General features: G+C 37.1%; 1 protein-coding gene across 3 annotated transcripts in view; it reads right to left on the reverse strand.

The window, feature by feature from the left end:
* Positions 1 to 18,852, reverse strand: part of DDX10 (DEAD-box helicase 10) — a 253,004-nt gene that overhangs the window by 228,491 nt on the left and 5,661 nt on the right. For 2 of the 3 annotated variants that reach the window (XM_025465620.3, XM_025465621.3), the window contains exons 2-7: positions 16,653 to 16,713; positions 15,761 to 15,891; positions 14,189 to 14,347; positions 8,040 to 8,160; positions 7,101 to 7,290; positions 3,112 to 3,238 (exon numbers count right to left, since the gene is read on the reverse strand). In XM_025465620.3, coding sequence (XP_025321405.1) covers positions 3,112 to 3,238; positions 7,101 to 7,290; positions 8,040 to 8,160; positions 14,189 to 14,347; positions 15,761 to 15,891; positions 16,653 to 16,713 — 789 coding nt within the window. The remainder of the gene's footprint in view (positions 1 to 3,111; positions 3,239 to 7,100; positions 7,291 to 8,039; positions 8,161 to 14,188; positions 14,348 to 15,760; positions 15,892 to 16,652; positions 16,714 to 18,852) is intronic. The other variant, XM_025465622.3, reaches the window with a different exon arrangement.

The following is an 18,852-nucleotide window of genomic DNA, read 5'->3' on the forward strand; positions in this document are numbered from 1 at the left end:
GAAAAACAGAGAGGTGCCTGGATGGCTCAGTCAGTTAAGCGTCTGCCTCCAGCTCAGGTCATGATATCAGGGTCATGGAACTGAGGCCCTGCAGCAGGCTCCCTGCTCAGCAGGGAGTATTCTTGAGATTCTCTCTCTCCATCTCCTTCTGCACCCCCCACATGCATGCTCTCTCTAAATAAATAAATCTTTTTAAAAAACAAAAGGCAAAACAAACTAATAGATAATAATTTTGTTATACAACATTGGATGTTATTACATCTCTTCATATATGGAAGTAAATGGAACTGATTGTTACTTCTCTTTAGTTTAAATGATAACAAATGCATACTAATTGGTACACTGAGGTAGAGTATCATATTATTTTATTCCTATTTTCTCTAATATGCATGTTAGGAAAATCTCTTCACAAAAATACAGAACACGTACTGGAAGAACTGTGGTACACTGTTGGTGGGAACACAAACTGGTATAGCCACTGTGGAAAATAGTGTGGAGGTGGGCAGCCCTGGTGGCTCAGCGGTTTAGCGCCACCTTCAGCCCAGGGTATGATCCTGGGGACCCAGGATCGGGTCCCATGTCAGGCTCCCGGGATGGAGCCTGTTTCTCCCTCTGCCTGTGTCTCTGCCTCTCTCTCTCTCTCTGATGAATAAATAAATAAATAAAATCTCTAAAAAAAAAAATAGTGTGGAGGCTCCTCAAAAAATTAAAAATAGAATTACCAAATGATCCAGCAATTCCACTACAGGGTATTTACCCAAAGTAAACAAAATACTAATTCAAAAAAATACATGCATCCCTGTTTATTACAGCATTGTTTACAATAGCCAAGACAGGGTAAGCACAGTGTCCCTGCAGAAAAAAATGGATTAAAAATAGGCAATACATATATACAATGGAATATTACTCAGCCATAAAAAAGAATAAGATCTTCCATTTGCAACAACATGGATGGATTTACAAGGTATAATATTAAGTGAAATAAGTCAGAGAAAGATATAAGCCATATGATTTCACGAATGTGGAATTTAAGAGAACAAGCAAACAAAGGCAGAAACAGACAAAAAAACCATACTCTTAAATATGGAGAACTAGTGGTTGCCAGAGGGTGGGTGGGTTAAACAGGTGAAGAAGATTAAGTACACTTACCATGGTGAGCAGTGAGTTAATATACAGAATTATTGAACCACTATATTACACACCTGAAACTAACGTAACTCCATATGTAAAATTATACTGGAATTTTAAAAATAAGTTCAAAAAAAAAGAAAAGAAAATGTACTGGAAAGAACCTTACTTCATTGAACACCTATATTTCTTTTTTTTTTTTTTAAGATTTTATTTATTCATGAGAGACACAGAGAGAGAGAGAAAGAGGCAGAGACACAGGCAGAGGGAGAAGCAGGCTCCATACAGGGAGCCCGATGCGGGACTTGATCCCAGGACTCCAGGGTCACACTCTGGGATGAAGGCAGCGCTAAAACGCTGAGCCACCCAGGCTGCCCTAAATGCCTATATTTCAAAATGATGATAAAGAAAATTTATAATAATCCATCAACTAGTAAGTCCATTAAGTCTCCCTACAAATTCTAAGTAAAGAATGTAAGCCAACTAAATTTGTTGGCTTGTTCTTAAAGCCATTCACTTTCTAAACAGCAATCCCCCTGGTGCCAGGAAGGTTCTCAGGTCCTAAGACAATGCACCAGTAGGATTAGATATAGTCGGACTTGTGCCTTTCTTTTGCAGTTTTAAAAGGGCTATCATGAAAAGGTTAGAGGAGAAAGGTGAACCTGCAGATGACAGATACAGGTAAACTAAGCTCAAAAAAGTGCATATGTAAACTTAGAGGTGTGAACAGAGTTCATGAAAATTTTTCTGCAGTTTCCATCTCCAGAGTCAAAACTGATTGAATTCTTGCTCTTGAAAAAAACTCGCTGAGGCAGATGATTTTCTAAGATCATTCTGGCTAGAATGTACAATAACTATAGGAAAGAAACTGTGAGAATGAAGAGACCAGCCACGAGTAAGAGAAAGGTTAGTATAGCTTAGACTTAGCTGTAGCATGAGGTGTGGTGAGAGGTGGTAGAGGTAATGAGAGTTATCAAAATACTGACAATAAGCTGAAGACAGGCAACAATTAAGGATTCAGTCATTTAGAATGGGGAAGAGATGGGAGGGAATAATCTTCAGGAAATGAAATCTTAAATTGTTCTTATTTTAAACTTGAGACGCCCTCAAGACACTCAACTGGAAATCTCTAGTATTCAAGTGGATACATAACTCTGGGGCTCAGGAGAGTGGTCAGGGCTTGAGATGTCAGTGTGGCAGTTGTTAGAACACAAATGGCATTTAAAGCCATGGAAATGAAGAGGTTTCCTAAAAAAGACAGAGTACAACAGAAAGACCACCACTTATCTTCCCCATAAGCTGGAGGGAAACTTAATGGCATATTTACCACATTAAGTATTCAAAAACCTATAAATCTAGAATCTATCTATTATATGCCAACAACTATATATCCTCAGGTAATCTTAAATATAGAGAGGAAAGTGACATAAAAATCACTTAAGGTGCCTTCTCTTTAAGGGAAGAGACAAGTATTCTTATTTATCACTGAATCCTTCATTCACAGCAAACGGCTAATATTAAACAAATGTGTAACTGCATTAAAGTCATACACACTATAGAATGATAGGGGAGGAACCCACTGATTCTAACAAGGAGTTCCAGAGTATTAGAGAAGGATCCCCAGATGTAACATTTGAGCTTAGCCTCAAAGGACATCCACCACTCCCTCAGTCATTAGTGTAAAGGAATGCAGAGAGGGCATGCCTGAGAGCATCAGGGCATCAAAGCATGGAAATATATAGCATACTCAGTTCAGTATTCATAGAGGGTGGGTGTCAGATTATAAAGACCTGTGGTTCATCTAGCCATTCAATGAATGGTTTGTTCTACCAGTATTCACTGAGGGATACTACACCTGTTTATCATATTCTTTACCATGTCTAGCACTGTATTTATTAAAACAGAAGAAACTGCTATTTATCTAACTGAAACTTGCTATTTTAAAAGGGATGATTCAACGTCAATTACTTAATCATTCAGTACCTCTTTACAACTGGAGAAAAATACAATACTTTTCTTCTTCAGGTGGCTTCTCAAAAAGGAATATAACACACTTATTTTTTGCTGCAGCTCACAAACTATGTAGTTCTGTTCCAAAGTGGCAGGGGTGCTTATGGAAATAAGAGGAAAAAAAAACATTAAAAATATGCCATATCAGTTAACTTTAAAATCCAGACCCACCAAAAAAGAAAAAAAAAATTAGGAAACTATTAACAGCAGCATGCCTCTCCAACAAATTTCTCATACATATATACATACACATACTGCGAAAGAGAACTTCTTAGAAATTAAAAATAGAATCAGTTATCACAATTTTGCAAATCATAATGAAATAAAGGATCTAGGCAATAACCATCACTGGCTGCTAAAACTTTAAGGTTAAAAAGCTATCATTCCTGCCGTAAAGGGGTTGTCCATATCAGATTAACATTTTGAAGGCCTCTAGTGCTAATATAAAGCCTGGATTCAGCATAAAACAAAAACAACAGAAGGCATCAGAGAGCAAGCAAGGTGTCTAAGGACTTAAAGTACAGAAAAATAAACAGACATGCCCTGAGGCAAGCCCCAGAGTAATTTCCACTTTTCCTTCAAAGCATTTGGGGGAATCCCTGGGTGGCGCAGCAGTTTAGCGCCTGCCTTTGGCCCAGAGCGCGATCCTGGAGACCCGGGATCGAATCCCACATCGGGCTTCTAGTGCATGGAGCCTGCTTCTCCCTCTGCCTATGTCTCTGCCTCTCTCTCTCTCTCTGACTATCATAAATAAAAAAAAAAAAAAAAAAAAAAAAAGCATCTGCTGATTTGCAAGGCAGGTGTGAGGTGGAATAGCAACCTTCTGCCTAAATACGGCAGTCCAAAATCCCAGAGAGAAGAAACCAAAAAAAAAAAAAAAAAACACTGGATCTTAAATTCTTCATTCAATTGTCCCACGAGAAGTGTGACAACTCCTAAACACACACACACCAAAATGAATGAAAACAAGCAAAAAGCAACAACTGGGAAGCTCAGAGCTGACCAGAGATCCTGGCAGTCTCAGGGCTCTGAAGTTCAGAGCCTGCCAGGATGGAAGTGCTCTGGTAAATACCCACACCTTTCAGCTGAGACCTCCAGAAGGTCAATACCCAGCCAGGGCTCTAAGAAGAACAGAAATACAACAGTCCCAGAGTCTAAAAGCCAGGGTAGCCCAGATCAGGGTCATCTGTCCTTACAACATCTACCTGCCAACAAACGAATGAATGAATGAATGAATGAATGATAAATAAATAAATAAATAAAATCATTCATGGTTTAACTAAGAATCAAAGATAAGAAAATCCTAAACAATACACAATACCTTCAAAGGAACAAGAAAATTGTAGCTAACTCTGAAATAACAAAAGTTATGTTAGACCAACAGAAAGGTATCTGTGAAGAAAAAACCTGCCAAGATATCCTTCAAGAGTAAAGAAGAAATAAAGAAGTTCTCAGAAAAGTCCAAACAGAATTTTTCCACTAGTAAACCCAAACCCAAAGAATAAAAGGAAATTCTTTTAAGAAATAAAAATATCATAAAGAATAACTATTTGGATAGATCTAAATAAATATTCGTGTTTCAAAAAGTAATTACTAACAGCTTATGGAGTTTAAAATGTATGAAACTAAAATACTTCACAATGAAGACACAGTGGAAAGGGGTAAAAACTATTACCTATTATGGTAAGTCACAGGTCAATGAACTAAATTCTCCAGTTGCAAAGGAATTAACCTACCTGATAAAACCATATGTTGCTTACAAAGTCAAATCTATAACATAAGGGCATATATAATGTACAGAGTAAGTGAACAGAGAAAGACTCACCATGCAAACATGAACCTAGAGAAAGCTGCTATAGGGAGACTAAGATCAAACTAGACTTCAAGGCAAAAAAGCATTAGTAAAGATAAAGAGCAACATTTCCTAATGGTTAATTACGCTAACAGGAAATGTAATATTACATTTGTATGCACCTAATAACATAAGCTCAGCATATCCATCTTGAATTTGAAATGGTTCATAATTCACCACAGAATTCAACTTATATTCACCGTAAAACAGCAAATTACCATGATCTAAAGACAATTTTTTCTCAAAGAAAAAAAAAAATCATTAGAAGCACCATTTCACCACAATAGCAATATAAAGAAAACATACTGGTATACTGTTTCTAAGTATACTCTAATACACAACTTCAGAAAGATCTAACTTTTAAATTACTTTTCTGGTCCTTCACAATTTGAGAGCAGATATTCTATAGTGCCTTAATTTTTTTTTTTTTAAGTGGGAAGCAAATCAAGTTTATTGAACAATAGTACAAAACTCCAAAAGAGGGAGGGGACCCAAGACAGTGGCCCTTAAAAATATTCTTGACTATGATTTTCCTATGGTGTATTAACCAAATTAATAGCTAGAGAAGAAACTTCAATAATGACATGAGACAAAATTCACAAGTCTGCTTTTTGTAGCACTCTGGTGAACAGGAGATTAGAGAGTGCCACAGTCATTACCATACAGCCTGCAGTTGTCAATTATGTCACTGGAGACATGGTTTCTGAAAGCCCCATTTTTTATAAGTGATGGAACTGCATTTCAAAAATCATTTATAGGGTTGCCTAGGTGGCTCAGTCAGTTAAGTGTCTGACTTTTAGTTTGGGGCAGGTCATGATCTCAGGGTCATGATACTGAGTTCTGCAATGCACTCCACACTCATTGCAGGGTCGATTTGAGATTCTCTCTCTCTCTCCCTCTACCCCTCCCCCCCACTCATGCTCTCTTTCTCTCTAAAACAATAAAATTTTTAAAAAATCATCTATGAAATGTATAGTATTTGCATTCAATTTTTTCTAACTGATCTATAGATAATAGCTCATTGTTATCTACAGAAATTGGCAACAAGGGTACTATGTACAATTAACTTATGCACAGTTTTAGAGACTCCCTAATGATTAAAAAATTCGTGTCCTGTAAAAACACTAAAGAGTCTTGAAAATAGGCAGAAAACAAATAGAAAAAGAACAGAGAAAATCTAAAGACCTAGACAATCTTTAGATTATTAATTGTACCAAGAATTTCAATAGCTATCTCAATACAACCTTATAAACAAGGACCACTGTCTACTCCACTAAGCTAAGGAGTAAACTACCTCAAGAATCTCTTGCTATGCCATTCTCGAGTTCTTGATAACCAAAGATACCAAAGTTCATCCATTAAGATCACCTGGAAGCACGGAGTCTGGCCTCTCCTAAGGCTATCTTTAATCCTAGACATCTATTAGCGGAACCAAGTTAATGTGGACCTCAAGGCCCATATTCCCAACACTTGAAAACTTTCCAAGTGGATAACCCAGCATTTTCCCCAATCTATTTCTTTTTAGACTAACATTTCATAGGAAGAAAGAGAAGTCATGATAGAGATAATGGTAGGGTTGAATCCATATTGAGACCCTGACTAGAAAATATTTCTACAAGTCAGGTATGTTCACAGTCTACAATGATACATACACAAACTTCCACTTGTGTCAAAATACTCTTTAAAATCTATTTCCCAAAAATAAAATTAAATTAAATTAAAATAAAATAAAATAAAATAAAATAAAATAAAATAAAATCTATTTCCCCAAACCCATTTCCCACACAGCCACACAACCCCATTGCCCCTCATTTTATGCAGAAGTAGTTATTAATAAATAGCTGTTAACATGTTAACATCTTACAGAAAGATATTTGTTCCTCAGACCACATTTTGAAAAAGACAGCATTAGAGTATTCCAACATTTAAATGTGCATCAAATATTTAAATAATTTTAAATAGTATATTTTATTCTGCTTCCCACAATTCATAACCCATAAAATGATGTCTAGTTTCCTAAAAAAGCATTAATTTAAAATGTTGAATTATTATACTAAAAAGAACATTGATTTTTCTGACTAAATCAAATATGGTTTCAAATAGTACATACCTATATTTTGCTTTTTCATGAACCCAGATATACTCAGGGTTTTTCAAACTCAAGCGTGCAAGGTCCTTTACAGATTTGGTTTGTGTTGCTGAAAAAAGTAAAGTCTGACGTTTCTTGGGAAGATTTTCAATAATAGCATTCATGGTGTCAGCAAAGCCCATATCCAAGATTCTATCTGCTTCATCAAGAACTAAAAAGAGAAAATTCAAGGTGAACTACAGTATTTAAAATATACATTAGGCTAAATGTAATCTAGTATCCTGCACAGGATTCTAGAAGAGAAAAAAAGGGCATTAGTGGAAAAAGTGGTGAAATCCAACTAAAGTCTGTAATTTATATAACGATCAATGTTAATCTTCATTTTAACAAAAGTACCACAGTTGTGTAAGACATTATACATGGAAACTGGGGAGGGGCATAAAGGAACTCCCTGTATTATCACTGCACCTGTAAATCTAGAACTATTCCAAAGTACAGAGCTGTTCAGAAAAAAATAGCTACATTAGGTAATATCATCAAAAGTGCATATATCTTAAAAGATAAATTCTTAGCAGTGTCAACTACTGAAGTGTCTAATTTCATATACAACTACTTATATTCTTCTGACCATTTTGTTTAAAAAAAGTCTAGTACTCTCTAGGTTTAGAATCCCTATGCCAAAATATTGTTTCAAGTTATTTCTCAGATGTTTTATTACATAAATATTAAGATTAAAAATTTCTATCATTAGGACACCTGCGTGGCTCCATGTTGGGTGCCCCACCGGGAGCCTGCTTCTCCTTCTGCCTATGTCTCTGTGCCTCTCTGTGTGTCTCTCATGAATAAATAAATATTTTAAAAATAAATAAAGGAAAAAATAAAATAAAAATTTGTCATTAAAATTTATGAGGTTTCTCTCCTAGGTCTCAGATTGTTTCATTGGAAATTCATTAGACTCACCTAACATTTGGAGATTGGTAGCATGAAAACATATCGTCTCATCCATGTGTTGAAGAAGTCGACCCGGAGTGCAAACAAGTATATTTATGTTATTGATCCTCTCAGCTTCATGTTTCAGATCCTGAAAACAGTTGTTTCTTTTGATTACACAGACACATCATGAGCAGCCTGTATATCAAAACTATAAAAGCCATCTGCATGTATCATTTCATCATAGCAAGTAGCTATGCTACAAAGAGACAGGATTTCCCCCTTATATTTCTGCAACATGTCCAAATTTCTGGGCAAACAAAAGTCCTAAGTGAAGTCCTAAAGAGCTCAGAGTGCACTAGATTCTTAATTATACCCAGGATTCTGAGGCCAAGAAAAATTTTCTATAAATGCTCCAAGTCTTCAATTCTCTTTACATCTGCCAGAACTGACTTACCATGGAATCACTGCCATTATTTAAGCCAGAACCAGAGGCAGTGGGGAAGCTCTCCAACATCATTCACTGCACTTTGTGGATTGGGGGGTGGGGAGGGGGTGGAAGAGGAAGTGGGCTGAGCACTCTATGTTCTAGAAGTTGTGTCCTTGAAACAAGAACCACAGAATGTTAGTCCTTAAAGATGGGTGACAGGTACATGAATATGTAAGGTTTGTAATGCTACTCTTCCTTTGAGTATGTCTGCATATCAATTCAAGAGTTCAAGTATTATCTTCACAGTCTAGAAGAAACTCCAGTAGAAGCAAGTATTCCAGGTATACTAGAAAGTAGAGCACAAGTTGCACAGCAGGTTCCACCATGAGCTAAAATCAACATTCCTCAAAACCATCTTCTACTCCAAAAAGCTAGAGTATCAGACAAAACTTACTTTAAAACAATGACCATAACAAAAGACAAAAAAAAGGTATTACATAATGATAAAGGTATCAACCCGAAAAGAGGATATAACATTCATAAATATTTTGCACCAAACATAGATGCACCTAAATACAAAAAATATTAACAGACATAAAGGGAGAAATAGATAGCAATACACAAATAGTAGGGGACTTTAAGACCCCACTTACATATGGATTATCTGGACAGAAAACAAATGAGAAAACACTGGACTTAATACATTAGAGGTGCCTGGGTGGCTCAGTTGGTTAATCATCTGCCTTCAGTTCAGGTCATGATCTGAGTCTGGGGATCAAGTCCCACATCTGGTTCCCTGCTCAGTGGGGAGTCTGCTTCTCCCTCTGCCCCCTCCCCTGCTCACATGTGCATGCTCTCTCTCTCAAATGAGTAAATAAAATCTTTAAAAAACAAAAACATCATATCACATCTACTTAACAGGTATATACAAAACATTTCATCTAAAAATTGCAGAATACACATACTTTTCGAGTGTAAATATAACATTCTCCAAAACAGATCACATGTTAAGCCACAAAACAAATCTCAAATTGAAGATTGAAATCATTATCAACCATCACAGTGATACTGGCCTAACTCAAAAAACAAGAAAAATCTCAAGATAAACAATTTAACTTTACACTGACAGGTAACAGAAAATGCACGGCTAAAGCCCCAAGTTATTAGAAGTAAGAATATAAAGATCAGAGTGGAAATAAATGAAACAGAGTCTCAAAAAACAATAGAAGGGGACACCTGGGTGGCTCAGTCAGTGAAGCATCTGCCTTCAACTCAAGTCATGATCCCGGGGTCCTAGGATCAAGCCCAGTGTTGGGCTCCCTGCTCAGCAGGGAGTCTGCCTGTCCTTCTCCCTCTGACTCTCTTCTATCTCCTCCTCTCTCTCTCTCTCTCAAATAAAGTCTTTAAAAAAAAATAGAATGAAAGCTGGTTTTGTGAAAAGACTTTTTAAAAATTGATAAACTCCTTACCACACTCATCAAGAAAGAGAAAAATCCCCCAAAAAAATTACAAATGAAGTTATAACCAATACCACAGAAATACAAATTATAAAAAACTAGAATTACAACAAGCTGAGAAATCTAGGTAACAACAAATTCCTAAAAACACTCAACTTTCTAAGACTGAATCACAGAGAAATAGATAACCTGAAAAGACAAATTACAAGTAATGAAACAGAATCAATAATTTTAAAACTCCCAAAAAACAAAAGTCCAGGACCAGGCAGCTTCACAGGTAAGTTCTAATATTGAAAGAAGAGTTAGTACCTATCTTCCTCAAACAGCTCCCAAAAATTGAAGAGGAATGCACACTCCCAAACTCATTTCATATGACCAGCATCACCCAGAAACCAAAACCAGATAATAACACCACAAAAAAAGAAAACTATAGATCACTATCTCTGATAAACACAGATGCAAAAACCCTCAGCAAAATACTAGCAAACTCAGACTTAATACAATCCGTATCAAAATCCCAACAGCATTTTTCACTGAACTAGAAAAAATAATCCTAAAATTTGTATGGAATCACAAAAGACCTTGAGTAGCCAAAGCAATCTTAAAACAAACAAACAAAAAAAACGGAAGTATCACAATTCCAGATTTCAAGTTATGCTAAAACAGTATGGTATTGGCATAAAAACAGACACACAGATCAAAGGAATAATACCCTGAAATCAACCCACAATGATATGGCTAATTAATTTTTGACAAAGTAGGAAAGACTATCCAATGGAAAAAAATCAATCTAAGAAGTAGTATTGGGAAAACCAGACAGCCACATGCAAAAGAATTAAACTAGAGCTATTTCTTATACCATACACAAAAATAAACTCAAAATGGATTAGAGACCTAAATGTGAGACCTGAAACCATAAAAATTCTTGAAGAGAGCACAGGCAAATCTCTGACATCAGCCATAGCAACATTTTTCTAGATGTGCCTAAGGCAAGTAAAATAAAAGCAAACTACTGAGACTATATCAAAATAAACTACTGAGACTATATCAAAATAAAAAGTTTCTGCACAACAGAAACAATCAACAAAACTAAAAGGCAACCTATGGAATGAGAGAAGATATTTACAAATGACATATCAAATAAGGGTTAGTATCCAATATATAAAGAACGGATACAACTCAATACTCAAATAATCCAATTTAAAAATGGGCAGAAAAACTGTGGAAGGAGCCTCGGTGTCCATCGAAAGATGAATGGATAAAGAAGATGTGGTTTATGTATAACAATGGAATATTACTCAGCCATTAAAAACGACAAATACCCACCATTTGCTTCAACGTGGATGGAACTGGAGGGTATTATGCCGAGTGAAATAAGTCAAACGGAGAAGGACAAAAATTATATGGTCTCATTCATTTGGGGAATATAAATAATAGTGAAAGGGAATAAAGGGGAAAGGAGAAAAAATAAGTGGGAAATATCAGAAAGGGAGACAGAACATGGAAGACTCCTAACTCTGGGAAATGAACTAGGGGTAGTGGAAGGGGAGGAGGGCAGGGGGTGGGGGTGACTGGGTGGAGGGCACTGAGGGGGGCACTTGATGGGATGAGCACTGGGTGTTATTCTGTATGTTGGCAAATTGAACACCAATAAAAAATAAATTTATTATTAAAAAATATAAATAAATAAATAAATAAATAAATAAATAAATAAATAAAAATAAATGGGCAGAAGACCATCATTTTCCCAAAGAGGGACATATAGATAGCCAACAGACACATGAAAAGATGTTTAACATCACTCATCATCAGAGAAATACAAATCAAAACTACAATGAGCTATCTCCTCACACCTGTCAAAATGGCTAAAATCAACAACACGAGAAAACAACAGGTGCTGGTGAGAATGTGGAAGAAGGAAAACACTTTTGCCCTACTGGTTGGAATGCAAACTGGTACAGCCACTTTGGAAAACAGTATGGAGGTTCCACAAAAAGTTAAAAATAAGAGTGCCTAGGTGGCTCAGTTGGCTAAGCACTGGACTCTTGATTTAGACTCTGAGCAGATGATCAAGCCCCACATAGGACTCTGTGCTCAATGCAGAGTCTTCCCTGTCCTTCTCCCTCCACCTCTGCCCCTCCCCCTGCTTGAACATGCACTTACACTCTAATAAATAAAATCTTAAAAAAAAAATACTAGACAACTTTGTCTAACGAGCTCTTTAAAGAAAAAAGTTAAAAATGGAACTACCCTAGGATCCAGCAATTGCACCATTAGGTATTTACCCAAAGAATACAAAAATACTAATTCAAAAGGATACATGCCCCCTGAATAGAAGCATCATCTATAAATGCCAAATTACGGAAACAGCGCAAGTGTCCACTGATAAAGGATAAATGGATTGATAAAGAAGAGGTGGTATATATATACAATGGAATATTACTCAGCTATAAAAAAGAATGAAATCTTGCCATTTGCAATGACATGGATGGAGCTGATCATGCTAACTCAAATAAGTCTCAGAAAAGCAAATATCATATCCTATCACTCGAATGTGATATTTAAGAAACAAAACAAATGAGCAAAGGAAAAAGAAAGACAAATCAAGAAACAGACTCTTAACTATAGAGGGGAGGTGGGTAGAGAGATGGGGGAACTAAGGGATGGAGGTTAAACAATACACATATGATGAAAATATTTAAATGATAAAAAATAATTAGCAAACCAGATCCAACAATACATCATAAGAATCATACACCACAATCAAGTGAGATTTATTCCACAGATGCAAGAATGGTTCAACATCTGCAAATCAACATGATATACCACATTAACAAAACAAAGTATAATCTCAATAGATGCAGAAAAAGCATATGACCAAATTCAACATCCATTCATGATAAAAACTCTCAACAAAGTGGGTATGGAAGGAATGTACCTCAATAAAATAAAGTCCACATATAACAAATTCAAAACTAACATCATACTCAATGATAAAAAAATCTAAAAACTTTTCCTAGCCAGAGCAATTAGGCAAGAAAAAGAAATAAAAGGCATCCAAGTAGAAAAGAAGTAAAATTGTCACTATCTGCTGATACAGGATATTATATATAAATAACCCTGAAGACTCAACCAAAAAAGTGTGAGAACTAATAATACATGAATTCAGTAAAGTCACAGATACAAAATTAACATATAGAAATCAGTTGTGTTTCCATATACTAATAACAAGAAATTAGAAAGAGATTAAGAAAACAGTACCATTTACAACTGCACTAAAAACTAATAAAATACCTAGGAATTAACAACTAAGGAGATAAAAATAATCTGTACTCTGAAAACTTTAAGACACTGATAAAAGAAACTGAAGACTACACAAACAGAAAGGTATCTCGAGTTCACAGATTGCAAAAATATTGTTAAAATGTCCATACTACCCAAAGCAATCTACAGATTCAGTGCAATCCCTATTGAAATAAGGATGGTATTTTCACAATAATAGAACAAAGAATTCTAAAATTTGCATGAAACCACAAAGACCTCAAATAGCCAAAAGAATCTTGAGAAAAAAGAACAAAGCTGGAGGTATCAATCCCAGATTTCAAACTGTATTACACCAATAAAAAAATATACAAAAAAAAAAAAAAACTGTATTACAAAGCTATTGTAACCAAAACAGTATATTAGTGGCACGAAATGGGACACACAGATCAGTGTAGTAGAATACAGAGCCCACAAATAAACCCACACATACATTAACTAATCTATGACAAAGGTGAAAAGAATATACAATGGGGAAAAGATAGTCTCTTTTATTCATGATGTTAAAAAAACTGGACAGATACATGCAAAAGAGACAAACTGGATGACAACCTTTTTTTTTTAAATTTTTTATTTATTTATGATAGTCACACAGAGAGAGAGAGAGAGAGAGAGGCAGAGACACAGGCAGAGGGAGAAGCAGGCTCCATGCACCAGGAGCCCAACGTGGGATTCGATCCCGGGTCTCCAGGATCGCGCCCTGGGCCAAAGGCAGGCGCTAAACCGCTGCGCCACCCAGGGATCCCAGATTTAAGGGCTTTTAGAGTACATTAATCTCAGAGAACCTGATCAATTCAGATACCCTCACAGTACTGGACTTTCTGGACCCACAAAATTGATAATCAGAACCCTCGATAACAGTGACACCACCAGGATACCAGCCTACCTGTTTAAATGAAATCTCCATTTCTTTCCTATCAACTGTCACTGTGCTCCAATAAAAGTTATAGAAAAAAAGACAAAGGACAAACCTTTCCACCAATGATGAGACCAGCCGAAAAGTCATGATTCTTTCCTACTTTACGGAGAACCTCAAAGGTCTGATAGGCCAGTTCTCTCGTAGGTGATATAATCAGAACCCCCAGCCCATCTGTTGAGGTCCACTGCAGACGATACAAGGCTTCCAGCACCTCAAAAAGACAGCAAATTTGTGTTGAGTCCTTTAAGAAGGCAGCATTTTGATTTCCTGAACCAACAACCTTGTTCTTCCAAATCATAGGCATCTTCCAGGGCACCTGGGTGGGTCAGTCAGTTGGGCATCTGCCTTCGGCTCAGGTTGTGATTTCGGGGTCCTGGGATCGAGCCCCACATTGGGCTCCCTACTCAGTAGGGAGCCTGCTTTTCCCTCTCCCTCTGCTCCTCCACACTGCTCATCCTCTCTTGCTTTCAAAATAAGTAAATAAAATCTTTTAAAAAAAAAAAAAAAGGCATCTTCCAAGCAGAAGACATACCAGTCACAAGTGTCATCCAATCAGAAAGAAGAAATTCTTTTTTTGCTTTTTCTTTTTCTTCCAGCCACCAGACCCCTCAAGTCATAGAGGGAAGGGAACATAAGCCCCGTGCAGGTCAGCTGCCGCCAGAGCTCTGCAGACAGGAGACTGGTAATCTCTGAGGGGTATGTGCAGCCCTCAAACTATTAAAACAGATTTCGGGGAAATATCTGTCACAATTTTTTTTAAGATTTTATTTATTTATGCATGAGAGACACAGAGAGAGAGGCAAAGACACAGGCAGAGGGAGAAGCAGGCCCCATGCAGGGAGCCCGATGTGGGACTCGATCCTGGGACTCTGGGATCACATGATCACACCTTGGGCTGAAGGCGGATGCTCAACCACTCAGGCACCCAGGTGCCCCTTGTCACCATTTTCTGAACAGAAACCACATTAAACTTTCATCTGTGTAGTCACTGTGTAATTACAGTGAAAGTTACGGAGAAACTCTGTTATGAAAAATTGGATTTAAGGAAAAAATGGTTTTGCAATACTTGGAACAAAAACTCAAGTGTGATTTTTATAAGCCAATTATTTTGTAGGAATTAAATTATGAAACCAACTGCATAAATGAGATATAAGCAAATTCCTAAGAGGCTCTGTTGTCTTACTGCTCAAAAGGACAGCTATCAATGTCCTGGAAAATTCTCAACAAATCACTCAATCTCTCTCGAGTGCATATTTCAGCTTTATCCTAAATAAGTGGCAAGTATAAATGCAACTGGCAGGTTTGCAAGCATGAGCACATAAACAGCCTCCCCGGCCTTCCCCAGTGGAACACCCACATACTTCAAGAATGTAAAGGCTTGTCAAGGCACAGCAATTCACTCATTCAAAAAGTTACTGAGTGCCTTCCACATGTAAGGCAGTTGTGCTGGGACAGGAAATATGATGGACAACAGGATAGCTATGGCTCCCATTTGATAAAGTTTGCATTCTAGCCAAAGAAATCCAGCAGGAAACAACACTCTACATAATGATTTCTACCTAGGCACAGAATGTCTTAAAAACATGTAATAGTAGACCTGACCCAATACAAATAAACTACTTACTGGAACAAGGAAAGCCAAAGTCTTGCCAGATCCTGTTTTGGCAGCTCCAAGAACATCTTTACCTTGCAAAGCCAATCCAATGGTCTGCTTCTGTATCTCAGTTACCAAACGGTACTGGGCTTCTTGCAAACCTGCCAGTTCAGAGGGAAAGAGGGACACTTTAGAAAATCCCTGTAAAACAGGAACACCGGCTGAACTATGCCCCCTAAAAATCCTACACTGAAGCCCTAATACCCAGTACCTTAGAATATGACAATATTCAGAAATAGGGCCTTTGAAGTGGTGATTAAGTTCAAATGAGCCCTGATCTGATGTAACTGGTGTCCTTATAAGAAGGGGAAATTTGGACACAGAGACACCAACGGTATGTCTGCACAGTGGTACCACCAAAGATGCAGCAAGACAGTGGTCATCTGTAAGCCAAGGGCAGAGTCCTAGAACATACCCATCCTTCCATAATGGCTCTCAGAGGAAACTAACCCTGCCAGCATCTCCATCTTTGAAATTCCAGCCTCCAGAACTGTGAGAAAATTAATTTGTTGTTTAAGCAGCAGCCCCTCCAGTCTGAGATTTTGTTATAGTGTCCCTAATACACTAATATAAAAGATAGCACTTTTGTTTTCTTGTTCATTTTAACATAATTAGATTTTATTTTAATTACTGAGAGGCCCTGGCATCTTGTTTTCTCACTACTGTTCTACAGTCCACAAAGGATGAGAATGACGAATCAGAAAAACTGAATGAATTAATATAGCTTCTTGGTGGTAGAGGTTCAAGATATCAAAATTATTTGCCAAAAAGTATCTTTCATGTTAAATGCTTTAAATCTTTTTTCATTTATTAAAAACATCACGAAACTCAACAACATGTCCCAAGATCACCATAGGCCTACCTTTCAATGTTTTTTTGGACAAGGGGAAATCTGAAAATCTTGTGATTTCATTTACATTTATCTGAAAAAAAGAAAAAGAAGATTGTGTCACCTAAGACAAAATCATGTACTCTATAATTCATCTATTTTACAACAAAGCCATTTTTGGTCTACATTGTGCTGCCTGGCTAGTCCTTGGTACTACACGACTGAATTCAATCATCACTTCCAATTAAAAACCATCATTCCTTCTACAAAGAAATATGCCTTAAGGAAGCTGTAATGAATCAAAAATATAAGCTTGTAACAATTTAAATTGGTTTAAAGAAAAAAACACCTCATCCATTCGAAACACACACTACCGCTACCCTCCTTCACCTCTGAGAACACAGTAAGTCATCACCACATCAATTTTAGGAAGACACTCTACTTTCAGCCCATCAAGAAATATTAAGAAATAAGGGGGAAAATGACTCTGAGCCACAGAGCACAATGAGAATACTTCTATTTACACATTTTGGAGAACAGATTGAAGTTAATTAAAGAAATGTATCTTGTTAGCGCAAATCTTTTTGGGCTTTAACCATAAGTCAGTGGCATACCAAATCCAACCTGACAACTCTTCACCTGCGGGTACAGTGAAGGAGGGAGTATTACTTAACCATCACCAGAAGAAAATGTCTTAGTCACACTTTGAAGCCACAATAACTAACATTTTGCCCTTTAACTTTACATTATCTAAATGTTCATTACTGATTTCTTCATTAGCATAAACCCAATTTTCTGAATTTAATTTCAGCTACTCAGGAGAATTATTTTATTACAGATGCTGAAAGCAGGAACTCCTGTTCAGATCTGGGAATATGCTGCCAAATTATTTATGATTCACAAAAGGGATGAGTTGCATTTGTAAGGTTCATTTATTTAAATTACACTCCAGGCAGTAAAGGGATGACAGCTTTTATTGCATTTTACAGTCTACATATCATCTTTCCTGTATTCTTAATGTAGCCCAGACAGGGTTATCCCCAGTCCTCACATGCTGAAAACACAAACACTAAAACATCGCCTTAATCTCTACAAATCATTCCAGGGAAGAGTGGAATAATCAGCACACCCACATTAGAAAGAGAAAAGTTCATTAAAATAACCTGTCCCATCAGGGAACTTTAATTGGAAGATAAATCTCCCAAACACAACATCAAAATTAGGCACAGTCCACCCATGCACTTGTGATATGATCAGCTAAAAAGCTGTTTTCACAAAGGAAATGCTTCTAGGAGGAGTAGAGGAGCCTCCATCAGAGACACAGCACAGGCAAAGTGGGCTACTCCAAGGAAATACTGCACACCTATCTTTAGTCGGCTAACGTCGTAAATGGACAGTCTGAAAGAATTGAACTGTTCCAGCACTCTCTGGGCCATTAAGCTATACAACGCATTCTTAAAAGTCGAAGAAATGGAAGGACTAAAATCTACTGATGAACTAGAGCAAGTCAGCAAACTATGGCCCAATCCAATCTGCTGCCTGTTCTTGCAGTTTTCCCAGAGCATAACTACAACCACTCACATATCATCTATACAGTTGTGACAGAGATCACATGGTCCACAAAACCTAATATTGACTATCTGGCCTATTACAGAAAAAGGTTACCGACCCTGTTCCAGAAGACTCTTGATTACATTTCAAGGAATACTTAGAAGCCAGAGAAGTCAGCTACGGTTCCTACAAACAAAATAAAACTCTATCTCCCCTTTAACCCATTTTCTTCTTCAGCTCTATTCTTCTAATGTTCACACTCCCTCTGAAATTTGTATAACTCTTCTAAATTCAGAGAACGGATGTTTCACTGACAGTACTTGTTCAGAAATTCCCACCACCATTGGGAAAGCTGGAGGGTATGGAAGGGAGAACGGGGTGGATATCACTGACCACCTCCCTTTACTTCTTTCAACTCTCTTCTTCTCACAAAAGTGAATAATGTTTTCACATTCTCAAAGCAGAAGAAGAAAATATAAGAACGTCCTAGAATGCTCCATCTACTGCAATCATGACAAGAAAAGCAACCTGCCACAAACCATGTCAAATTCTGATCGGGGCCGACAGAGCTCAACATTTCTCAACCAGTTTCAACCCCCAACTCCCCTTCAGAACCCCCAACACACACACCCTACCCGGTGGCCTTAGAAATAAACTACCCAGATCTCCAGCTGCAGAAACA

This window comes from Canis lupus, chromosome 5 (assembly GCF_003254725.2).
Source record: "Canis lupus dingo isolate Sandy chromosome 5, ASM325472v2, whole genome shotgun sequence".
Taxonomy (NCBI): Eukaryota; Metazoa; Chordata; class Mammalia; order Carnivora; family Canidae; genus Canis; species Canis lupus.